We start from the raw sequence: 12,349 nt of genomic DNA on the forward strand, positions 1-12,349 counted from the left end.
GGTTACATTAGTGACGTCCGCCTGGATCATTTGTCACAGGTAAAGAATTCCCTAAACTGAAAATCTATATCTTTCGTGGAGTACATCGTCCGGGTACGCCAGCGGATTCTGGCGGTCCCGAAATACCCGTGCCCTCCGGAGAGAGCCTCTCACAATCCGCGCGCCAATGTCGTATGGGTCGTCCAAGTACGCTGTCATTGTCAGGAGGACACGTCCACGGAGGAGTGCTGTTTAAATAGAGCGTGGTTAATTGGAATCCTGATGTTAAGCAAGATCTAACTCTGACACGACCAGGTTTGGCGTGTGGCGTGTGTTGCCATGGCAACACTTCTCGGTTCCAACATATCCACCTTTCGTAGTCTCGCATAGCCGCGAACTTACGTCGCACGTGATAAAGTTACTCTCGAAGTTACCCTGCTAAGCCAGAAAACCGGCTTCGTAGTATAGGTCACAGCTCTACCTTTTTACATAGCCGATTTGTCCCCTTTGAGTCGTTGTTACTCTGGCGTAGAAATGTCAAACTAAGTAGCCATCTTGTGTGTCCCAGACTATATATTTGTGTTTCGTCTACTTGGTTTTTTTCTCCTTTTGTTTTTCCCCGTCATTGAATGTGTGCACCAAATCCTGTTTCCATGTCTACTTGTGGATGTCGCTCATATTGTTTGTGTGTGTTTGTATATTGTTGTGTTACAATGATAAAACCAATTTTAAAAAAAAGATCTGAACAATACTAATTTAACAACAACAGCAAAAAAATGTCACTTGAGTCTTTAGTTTTTTTAGCACTTTGGGCAGGGTTCGGCAATCCAAAATGTTGAAAGAGCCATATTGGACCAAAAAACAATTATGTCTATTTTTAAAGAATAAATCCCAATTGCACAAAGCAATTGACATTATAAATGTATTTTCAAATGCTTCTGGTCTCAAACATAGCAAAATGTGAACTTCTACCAGTTAAAGAATGTTGTGATGAGAATATATCTAGGAGCACTGTCAAACATTTGGGTATTATAACTGAAAAGGACCAAAGGGCAAGGGTGACAGAAAATTTTGGTCCTTTAATTCAGGGGTGCTCAAGTCCAGTCCTCGAGCGCCCATATCCAGCTTGTTTTCCATTTCTCCCTCCAACAACCCTGAATAAAATAATCAGGATCGTTATCAGTTTCTTGCAGAGCTTGCTAATGAGCTGATCATTTGATTCAGGTGTGTTCAACGAGGGAGACATGGAAAATAAGCTGGATAGGGGCTCTCGAGGACCAAACTTGTGCACCCTGCTTTAATTGGTTCAGTCCAGAAGAGATTTCGTCTTTGGCTACAGAGAGTAGCCTGGTATATCATTAGTCTCTAAGGTGGAACGTATTTCCAGGTTGATATTTACAGCGATGGCCCTTACAGAATTTTATTCTATTTCATTTGGAAAAACAAAATGCATTACATGAAAAATAATGTTAAGATAAATAATGTAGCTTCAGGAAGTTTTAACGCTTTAGACTTCACTTCTTTGAATGCATCGTTTAAAATGAAATGAATTAAATTAAATTTGAAAAATCCCAACTCAATATGAAATTTCATCACTACACATATCTTTAAATGTGTAGGTGGTCTGGAATTTCTGTTAAGGTCTAATTACAACATTTCTAAGTTACCAGGTAAATGAGCCAAATTCCACACTCAATTCCTTATGTCATGGTCAGTGATATATAAACACAATTTTTCACCACGTAGATATTACATTTGGAACAATTAAGATATACAATATAAAAAAAAAAAAAATCTTTATGTATTGAAAGATAGGTCAAAAACAATATTTTCTTAGTCAATTATTGAACGATGAAGGTCAACTTTTTACATGTAAAGAATTTTGCTCATAGTATTGTTGTTACACCTCGTGAGTATTCTATTGTGTTTGATGCAATACCAGAGTGCTCTCGAAGATTATTAAAATATGACAAGCATATATTGTTGTATGCCACAGGCTTCCTCTGGATGGACAATATCACTTGAAAGATCCACACATGAACAAGAATCGCTAAAAAACGCTTCCTCCTCCATTGAGCTGAGTTCGAAAACCACCCTGACGTCACCACCCTGATGGAGACGCCAGAACAACATAATGACAGACGGCAGATTAAGACTCATTTCTCATCGTCTGCGCTTTGTCAAATCAATGTATATAGTCCAATCGTCTCAAAATTTAAAGTGCAATAGTAACGCTATTTAAGATTTTTTCACAGGCACTTTAAGAGAAAGGAAACAGTTATTTCATATAATGTCCATCATTTATTTAGACTCGTTAAGTGTCATTTCCCACTGAAGGTAAAAGAACTATGAATGAACATGTGTGGAAATGTACTAAGCAAAAACAGGTGAAATTACTACATACATGTCCATATAATACTTCAATTTTTCTTTTATCCCAGACAATGTGTTGTAGGTCGTTTTATTTATCTGACATGTTTTGGTGACTACTTCCGCCTAAGGTTTTTCACCAGTGTGGGTTCTTGTGTGTGTGTTTAAGGCACTCTTGTTAGTGAATCTTTTTCCACAAACTGAGCAGGAAAAAGGTTTTTCGCCAGTGTGGGTTCTTGTGTGTACTTTTAAGGCACTCTTATGACTGAATCCTTGACCACAAACTGAGCAGGAAAAAGGTTTTTCACCAGTGTGGGTTCTTTCGTGACTTTGTAAGTTTTGCTTCTGAGCAAATCCTTGACCACAAACTGAGCAGGAAAAAGGTTTTTCACCAGTGTGGGTTCTTGTGTGTCGTTTCAAGGTGAGCTTGTCACTGAATCTTTGACCACAAACTGAGCAGGAATAAGGTTTTTCACCAGTGTGTGTTGTTGTGTGTACTTTTAAGCCACTTTTATGATTGAATCCTTGACCACAAACTGAGCAGGAAAAAGGTTTTTCACCAGTGTGGGTTCTTGTGTGTGTTTGTAAGTTTTTCTTTTGAGTGAAACTGTGTCCACAAACTGAGCAGGAAAAAGGTTTTTCTCCGGTGTGCGTTCTTACGTGTATTTGTAAGTTATGCTTTTTAGGAAAACCTCGACCACAAACTGAGCAGGAAAAAGTTTTTTTGCCAGTGTGGGTTCTTTTGTGTACTTTCAAGGCACTCTTATAACTGAATTCTTGACCACAATCTGAGCAGACAAGAGGATTTTCACCAATGTGGTTCCTCATATGCATACGACAAGTACAGTTATTGGCAAAGGTTTTCCCACGGTGAGATTTCTTCTGACCATCATCTTTGTAAGATGAGTGTGACGTGGCGCCATTTCCATCTGATGGTGCGATGAAAATGTGTGCTTGCGGTCCTTCTGTTGAGCTGCTGCTTGGAGGCTCCTTCCCTCTGCTGGCCTCACTTGGACCATCCTCGCTAATCAAGGGCTCACCAGTCGACATGGTGATATCGCCCTCCTGTTTAATGTATGACAGCTCCACCTCCTCCTTTTTGATTGGAAGTTGTTCTTCTCTCTTTAGCTGTTGAGCGTCAGGACCAAGATATTTGCTGAAACCTGCAAGACACAAGAAGACAAATGATATATTTTATGGACCGTCTATCCAGCTACTAGGCCGTGAGGTTAGACAGGCTGAGTATGTATGCGCGTACAAGATGCATTCTGGGCTGTCATTCCCATGACAACGATGCACCGATTGGCAGTCAGTCATCGTGCATTGACACGCCCTCATCCTTTAGGTGCAAGCAGTGGCAATTTTATTTATTTTGTTATTATTTATTGATTAAAACAAATAAAATCAAACAAAAATGTAAGCAGTTACAACTTTAATCATCACCTGAGTATTTTTTTCAACAAATACTTTTTCATTTGTACATAAGTACATTTTTTGGGGATGATTACTTTTACTTTAGTATTATTATTTTGAAGTAACGCTCCTCTACTTGAGTCAAATTTCTGTGTACTCTACCCTCCTCTGTTGAAAAGGAAGTGACTCGTGAATGTCCCTAAATGAAGTATAAATAATAAATAAAATAAATAAATGCAGGGTTTTCCCTAGGATTTTTTGAAGCTGTGGCGGTGCGCTGTATCAGAGTCGGACAGACTCACCATGTTGTGCCATGGTGAAATTGCGTCCCGACAGATGAGACTTTTTTTTTCCTCACATTTTTTCCCCCAAGAAGAACCATAACAAAGATTTGAAATATTTCATTAGCCAGGCTAATGTTGCTGCTCCGTCCATGACGGCCGTCCACCGCTCACTCTCGCCAAAAAGTCCAATCCAAAATACTGTAATGCCCTGGACAGGGGGGGAAGAAGGAGAGGAGTCGGCATTGGCTTGCCCACTTTATTGTGGCAACGATGATTAAGAAAAACAATAACAAAATAACAGCGGGCTGCCGCGAGGTGAAGTCACAGTGTGTTGCCTATATGCACCAGTATGGGAAATCAGTTGACCATTTGCAGTGCGTTGCTGCTACCTGCCGGTCAGAATAAATCGCTGCATCTATTCAGTTTGGCTCACAAGCTCATTCACTTACACCAGGGGTGCCCATTCCCGGTCCTCGAGAGCCCCTATCCAGCTTGTTTTCCATGTCTCCCTCATCTAACACACCTGAATCAACTAATCAGGATCGTGATCAGGCTGCTGCAGAGCTTGCTGATAAGCTGATCATTTGCTTCAGGTGTGTTAAAGGAGGGAGACACGGAAAACAAGTTGGATAGGGGCTATCGAGGACCGGGATTGGACACCCCTGACTTACACAGCCTGGTGTCTAGCGGTACCATTGACACTCGTGAATGCTTTCTGTTACGTTTCTGTCTCAAATATATGTCTGCAAGTATTTTATGTTTATAATAACATATGAATACACCGTATATGTATATTTCTGTGGAGAAAAGTTGTATGTACAAAATGTCGTAAATTGTTGTTATGTTATAGAGGCCAGCCTATGCTAAGGCTAATAGCTCAAGCAATTTGTGCTATCCATATAAAAGTTGTGTATACAAGCAATGTTCCCTCTAATTTTTCATGTGTCTGAACAGACACACAAACTCCCTGAGCACACTGCAGACCACGCTGAGCAACATTAGATGCGTACCTTTGGGTACTCACGCCTGTTCAAAACCCTAGATCATAGCAAGTTACTTGGCTTATTAAAAGAATGAAATTACAGCAGCAAAAAAACTTTTAATACAATTGATTTGGCCCACATAAAAAGAAAAAGACAAAAATCTCATTGTTCATGAGATGTGTACCAGGCCCGGGTCTAGCTTTACCCACCAGAGTGGGCACTAAGAAATCTTGAGGGCGCACCCCCAATGCAGGCTTTTTTTTTTTACCCTCTGCATTTATCCGGGCTTGGGACCGGCGCAAGAAGGACACTGGCTTGTATCCCGTTGAGGCTGCATTATTTTTATTTTTTCTTCTTCATTTATCCATCTACTTATATCTACCTAACTATACCTACCTACTAGGGGTGTAACGGAACACAAAAATCTTGGTTCGGTACGTACCTTGGTTTCGAGGGCACGGTTCGGTTAATTTTCGGTACAGTAAGAAAACAAAATGCAAAATATAAATGTGCTAGTTGTTTATTACACACTTTTGTGCTTTCAACAATACGAAGATTAGCCTATACAAAGCTAGAATTCTGCTCAAAAATAGAAAATACAATATTCTGAAATGTTGATATTTTGAAAAACAAAATAAAAATAAATAAGATTGGCTCAGACTTCTTTAAAAAAAAAAAAAAATCTGATGTGCAAAATTGAACAGTTGCAACACCGAACATTCTCTAGTTTCTCATATTAACTTTTGCCCCCCAATATGTTTGAAGCCAGCGTTCTCTACCACTGAATAGGGTAAGGGGCCGTTTACATGGTGACTCTCCGAGAATACAAAAAATTTCAAATTTGCATTCATATGGGCCCGTCTCCATTCGAACAATGTCAAAATTCTGCATGAAAACGATTCATGCCAGGCCCTACGGGGCAGTGCAGATTTATAAGGCGACAGCGAATGATGCACTTTGACCCCAACAAGCTCCTCAGCCCAGAAAAAAATATGCCCGCCCACTCGAAGCAATGGCATCTACAGCTATAAAAACACCAACGGCATTTGTTATTGCTTTAGCGCAGACCAGTCCAAAGTCCGGCCCGGGGGCCAAATGCGGCCCGCGGTCAAATTTCATCTGGCCCCCAGCCTCTGTCATAAAATCAATTACATCTGGCCCGCACACCGTATTGGCCCGAAGACAGTGTTTTTTGCATTGAAATAAGACTGAAAAAGTGGGGGTCGTCTTATATTCGCCGTCTAGACATTACACCCATTTACGACGCTAGATGGCGCCAGATATCATTGAAGCGATGTTCTGTCATGACAGATCTCAGCTACTTTCAAGTTCAACCAGTTTGCATTATTTTATTACAATGTTTTTCCTGATTCAGATTTGTTTCAAGACTACAGTTAGTTAGACTTCATTTTGATGGTTAATGCAGTTATTGCAATTTTGTTTGGAACCTCAAGCCACCTGAGTGTTTTTTTGCCACGTGTTCGTCTTTCACACAATCCTAGGGATGTCCCGATCCAGGTTTTTGCACTTCCGATACCGATACTGTTTTGCACTTCCGATCTGATACCGGCCTATCTGAGCATGTGTTAAAGTTTAAAGTTATTTAGCCTCCTTACTTAGTTGTCAGACTCATGTTGAAAAGGGTTTTAGTACTCTTGATAACAATTAGCCAGCTGAAATAGGTGAGTTTGAATAACAAACAACGGGTGGTAAGAAGAAACTGACCTGTTTATTCAGTGACAAACACAAAACATTATAAATAACAAACAGAAATGGCATAGTCAGTCAGTAAAACGTGCAAATAATATTGTAAACGGTCTTAAAAAAGCAAAACACACAAACAACCTCAGTGGAAAATTTTTAACATTTTAAAACGGTAAATAAAATACTCAAGTCCCCATTCTGTATCAGCAGCTTTAAACTACATTCAATGCATTTAATTTTGCGAATCAACTGTTAAAGTTGTTAAAATTGCTCCCGTGATTCCATAATTTCCCTTCTGTCTACTTTCGACATGTTAAAAGTTTTAAAACTGTTTTGAAGATAGATTCAAGTGAAGATTTTGCCGATTTAGGAGTATTTTAGATAAAAAGTTAATTAGGTTCGCTTGGAAGGTTCACAACAGCCTACTATGGAAGTCTTCTGCTTTAAGATGGCGGCTGTTTACTAACGCATGTAGTTTTCCATACTTCAATGTTGCTAACGCCGTCAAGTCTGTCATCATGCATCTAGTTCTATATACATATGATATCTATTATCTACAGTAAAACGATGTTGACGTAGTTTGTAGCGGCTTTCTGCAGCAGTCAGGTATTCTTGTATTTTTTATCCAGCAGCATGAGTTGAGCTAAAGCCGTGAGTCGAGCATTGGCATTACCCGGGTTTATGACAAGCATGAGGTTTACTCTCGGGACGCAATGCGGTCCGTTTCTCATTGCGTCCCGAAGACCGCGCTGTGTGTTAGTTCCGCTTTACTTGACATATTTCAATAATCGAAATTTGGATGTTTGTGAATCGTTCTCGAATCTTCCACGGCCAAATCGCTCAAAGATGTAATGACGGCTGGGCATGTTGTACCATGGTTCTAAGTGTCGGATGGTGCGTCTTTATTCACGAGAGATAATGGCTCGTCATCCAGAATGAATTCTTCGGCAATGACTCTTGTTATTCCCTGGGCTTTGGGACTGTCGAGTGCCAGTTTGTCACGCACAGTGTTGTTAATAACGGCGTTACAATATAACGGCGTTACTAACGGCATTATTTTTTTCAGTAATGAGTAATCTAATTAATTACTTTTCTCATCTTGGCAACGCCGTTACTGTTACTGAGGTGGGAAAGGCGTGCGTTACTATGCGTTACTAAGTTGGTTGAATAAAAAAAGTCAGAGAGAGACGGACTCACGGAGACGAGAGAGCAGAGCAGGAGTGGGGAGGACGCCGTTGCAAACGCGATGCTAGGTGGCTCCAATCGGTCTTTGTCAGTCACGTGCCCAAACTAACGGACACGCCTCCATGCGCCATTTTGAGTATACCACGGATGAACCAGAACAGGAGTAGCTCCGACGCCACATAACTGCTTCCAACTTCATCGCTGGATATAAAATAAACTCCCTCGTTTACCTGAGTGTAGCCATAGCCTACAAACTACGCCCACATGATACGGTAGATATCACATATTATAGAACTAGATGCAAATGACAGACACGGCTGCATTGGCAACATGTTTTAAGGACTACATGCGTTAGTAAACAGCCGCCATCTTAAAGCAGTAGACCTCGCAGGAAGACTCTGATGTAGAGATCCTTCCTCGCGAACCTAAGTAACTTTTTTAAAAATTTTATTTTAAAATGCTCCTAAATCGGCAAAATCTTGACTCAAATCTATCTTTAAATGATGAAAACTTAAAACTTACACATGTTGATTGTTGAAAGTTGACAGAAGGGAACCAATGCAATAACGGGAGCAATTTTATCAACTTTAACGGTTGATTCACAACTTTAAATGACTTCTGAAGGTTACTATCTAGTTATCGCAAGACCCTTGTGTCTAGTTAAGTGGAGGGTAAAGAATTGGGCTAGGACCAATTGTCCCCCAAAACCCTTTAAACTCCATATTGTGTGACCTTTTTTTTTTTTTTTTTTTTTTTTTTGAGAAAAAAAAACATGAAAATTATCACTAGTTACTTTGCCAAGTAACTAATTACTCTTACATTCAGGTAACTGAGTTACTAACGCAATTACTTTTTGGGACAAGTAATTTGTAACTGTAATTAATTACTTTTTTAAAGTAAAATTAACAACACTGGTCACGCATAGCAAAAGTTTCTGCCAGTGTTAGTTGCGTAGGACCTTTCTTTTTGTCTTCGGTTTTCTTAACATACTCCTCATATTGTTTGTGGTGGTATTTTGCTAAATGCTTGATTAGGTTGGTTGTATTAAAACTTCTTACAGCTTTACCACCACGCTTCACTTTATTGTGGCATATGTTGCACTCTGCCTCTTCGTCTTTGTTGTCCTTTAAGGTGAAATGATCCCACACAGCTGACATTTTTACCGATAAAGTCTCTCGGTAAATTGGGAGACGGTAATGTAGTGTGTTGAAGGTGTGCCGTAAAATGCGGACCGGAGTTTAGGGAAAACGAAGCAAAAACTGGAATGGATTATGTAAATCGGTGCGCTGGAAAACCTGGACCGGACTTGGAAAAAAAAACTGGATCGGAATTTTTCCGTGTCGGCCGATCCGATATCGATGTTCATTTTTTTGCCCATATCGGCGTCCGATCCGATCCAAATATCGGATCGGGACATCTCTGGGTGCACATGCTTGCTTTGCAGACGATTACACGCGCTGATGTGCCGATGTCAATTTGAGTCAGTCAATTTCATACAACAACAAGGATTGGACATACTATCGCATAAAAACGAAACGGATTGAACGAATGCCACCAAATGACAGTTCTGGCTTCTACAGACAGAGCCCTGCAATCCCCTCAAGCTGAGTAATGTGATACTCACAGAGCAGGGAGTGTGATGTGAAATCGTAACTCTCTGATGGTCGAGCAATGAGGCTGTCTGCTTGGGATCCTTCTTTTGAACTGCTGTTGCTGCCATTCTGAGGCTCCGTCCCACTGCTGGCCCCACTCACACCGCCATCTTCACCCTTCAAGGGCTCATCAATCCACTTGGGGATGTCCACCACCTCCACTTTACCATATGGTTGCTGCTGCTCCTCAATGTGGCGGTTCACCACTCTAATGAAATACTCCTCCTGCTCCTCTTTAATGTGGACGAATTCTTCTTCCACCATCTTGATGTATGGCGACTCTTCCTCCATGCGAGAAGACTCCTGGCGTTCAGGACGATGCGCTTGACTGACATCTGCAAGATCAAGACCATAATCACACATGGGCCAAATTTTATGTCTTCATTTGCCATAATAGGTCCCCCCAAAAATTGACTGCTTCAGAAGTAATCCTCTGTGAACACTTTGTATTTATTTGTATCTTGTTGTCATCCACTACAACCCAATGTAATAGAGCCGTCCCGACTTGTCGAAGTTGTTGACATAGTCGATGAAGTAAATGCGTTGGGGAGCACAATATCTCGTCGACGGTTAAAGGCGTGTAAAAAATGAATAAAATATACAGGCGTGGAAAATTGAGAATGTCAGACGCTCGGGTTGCAAGCGAGGAAAGCGGCACAAAGCCAAAAAAGCAGACCACAGTAGCCAAAACATGGACTTAGTTCAACGGATAAAAGGAGGGTGTCACTGTCGTGTGTAGTCTCTCGTAAGTCCATATTAGGGATGGGCAATACTGCCTTAAGTAAAAAAGAACTACGAGAATAAAGTTGTACTATTGCTAAAAAGTCATTATTACGTTGGGGTAATGCAGCTGTAAACTGCTACACACGTTACCTTAGCTGGGAGCTATGACGAAGCATTAGATTATACATCTTTCAATTGATCATCATTTGATGGAGATGAGTCAAAATATGCAAGATTTCTTTTTTTTGTAAAACCAATTCTAAAACACAAGATGCCTTCAATATTGTTGATTTTAACGGAGGCGGCATGGCACGATGTAAATCACGTAGCTGCTTATTCAGCTACGTAATAATTTTTCTGTTGTCATTCTTGTGTTGGGGCGGCAAAGGGAGAAAACTTGGTAAAAAGTAACTGATAGCTTACTTTTAAAGTAACTTAGTTACTTTGATGATGAAGTAATCAGTAAAGTAACTAGATTACTTTTTTTTAGGCGTAATCAGTATATAAATTACTTTTTCAAGTAATCTGTGACAACACTGCATGTGATATTCACAGCATATCGCCAAGCAGACCAAAATTTGGAGACAATTGAATCCTGCAGTTCGAAAGGGATGAGAGTTCCTTCATTACCCGCAGCCAGACCTGCTGTACAGGTTCATACTGCCAAATAGCATGCAAATATGTATCTGGAGTATTCTCCTGACAGTTTGGACATTTATTGGATTAGGAAAAACACATTTTGTACATATTAAATAAAGTTCTATGCCATCTATGCAGTATTTTAAATTAGATAAATTGTGAAGAAATACCCCTCAATGTCAAGTTATAACTCTCATTTATTGACAAAGATGAGGGAACCCTGAAGAACAAGAAAACAGCTAATTAGCCACAGCATACTAACTTAACTGAATAGAAGTAAACAGAACAACAAGTACTAACACAACTGATAACATATCTTTCTCTGTACATATATAAGCCAAAATACAACAAGAGGCACTTAATTGACATTAACAGTGGGTAGACTTACAGAAATATGTGTGGAGCACAAATAGCACACAGCAATAGCATAAACGTCTCATACAACTACGAACTCTCCCACTGTTGAGATGAATAACACTACCATGGAACGGCTCCACCCCCTAGCGGCCAGTGGCATTCTCTTCAAATTGGAGATTGTTATTCGTAGTGGAGGTAAATTTATTTTTACAGATTTGTGTCCAGCAACTATTATAGGATGTTACTGAAAAGTCGTTTCTCCATTTACCGATTGGTAAATATGTAGAATTGTTCCATGAGAATATTTTAATTCAAGTATTCTACATCACATTAAAATTAGAGACAAACAAAAACGGTGAAGATAGAAAGCCACAAATGGAGTGCTGCGTGACAGCACTAATCAGACATTTTGTGTCTTTAAACATTCGAATTGTAATGTGTAGTACTTGCAAGTCAAAAGTTAACTTACTCACCTGACATTTTGGAACTTGATGTTTGCTTGCTGGGCGACGTGTTTATCTCAGGCGCGTTGTTTCCCTTTGTTAGCTGCTAAACTAGGCTAGGCTAACAAAGCAGGCCTCGACATTTCAAAGTGCACCCAAACGACTCGAAGCAGAAGCGAGATCGAACGGATTATTGTCCAAAAATATCTGCCACCTTTCAGTCGATTACATTGCGTCGTGGGGCATAGTGGATTTTCTTCAAAGCACCACTTTTCCAAAGCAATCGGACGGCTACTCCAGCCACTCACATCCTCTACGTCATGAGGCATGACGCCCACGTACGAGACCCGCTTTTTTTTTTTTTTTTGCGTACTTTTCATTGTCCAACGTACGGAGCCCCGAAGTATGCATGTCAATAGAAATTAAACACGCCGAGTTTTGGCTGAAAGAAAACTATTCTCGGTCAATTATTCCTACGAATCCGCCAGAGGGCGGCCCTGAACGCACTGAATGATTCCTGTGAAGAACTACACCTCCCATGATCCTTATAGAGCCTAGCCACGTACCACGTGTTCGCTGTAGGGTTCCGCCCACTTGTCCGTCAAAACGACTCTGTA

General features: G+C 40.4%; 1 protein-coding gene across 1 annotated transcript; it reads right to left on the reverse strand.

Annotated features, from left to right (window-relative positions):
* Window positions 1-1,759: 1,759 nt before the first annotated feature.
* On the reverse strand, window positions 1,760-12,223 carry LOC130927911 (gastrula zinc finger protein XlCGF57.1-like). The gene is made up of 3 exons (XM_057854031.1): window positions 11,763-12,223; window positions 9,543-9,905; window positions 1,760-3,512 (listed from the first exon to the last, which is right to left on the reverse strand). Exons 1-3 carry the CDS (start codon window positions 11,767-11,769, stop codon window positions 2,476-2,478), a joined length of 1,407 nt encoding a protein of 468 aa, XP_057710014.1. The 5' UTR covers window positions 11,770-12,223; the 3' UTR covers window positions 1,760-2,475.
* Window positions 12,224-12,349: the final 126 nt, after the last annotated feature.

Source organism: Corythoichthys intestinalis, chromosome 13 (genome assembly GCF_030265065.1).
Source record: "Corythoichthys intestinalis isolate RoL2023-P3 chromosome 13, ASM3026506v1, whole genome shotgun sequence".
NCBI classification, from domain to species: domain Eukaryota; kingdom Metazoa; phylum Chordata; class Actinopteri; order Syngnathiformes; family Syngnathidae; genus Corythoichthys; species Corythoichthys intestinalis.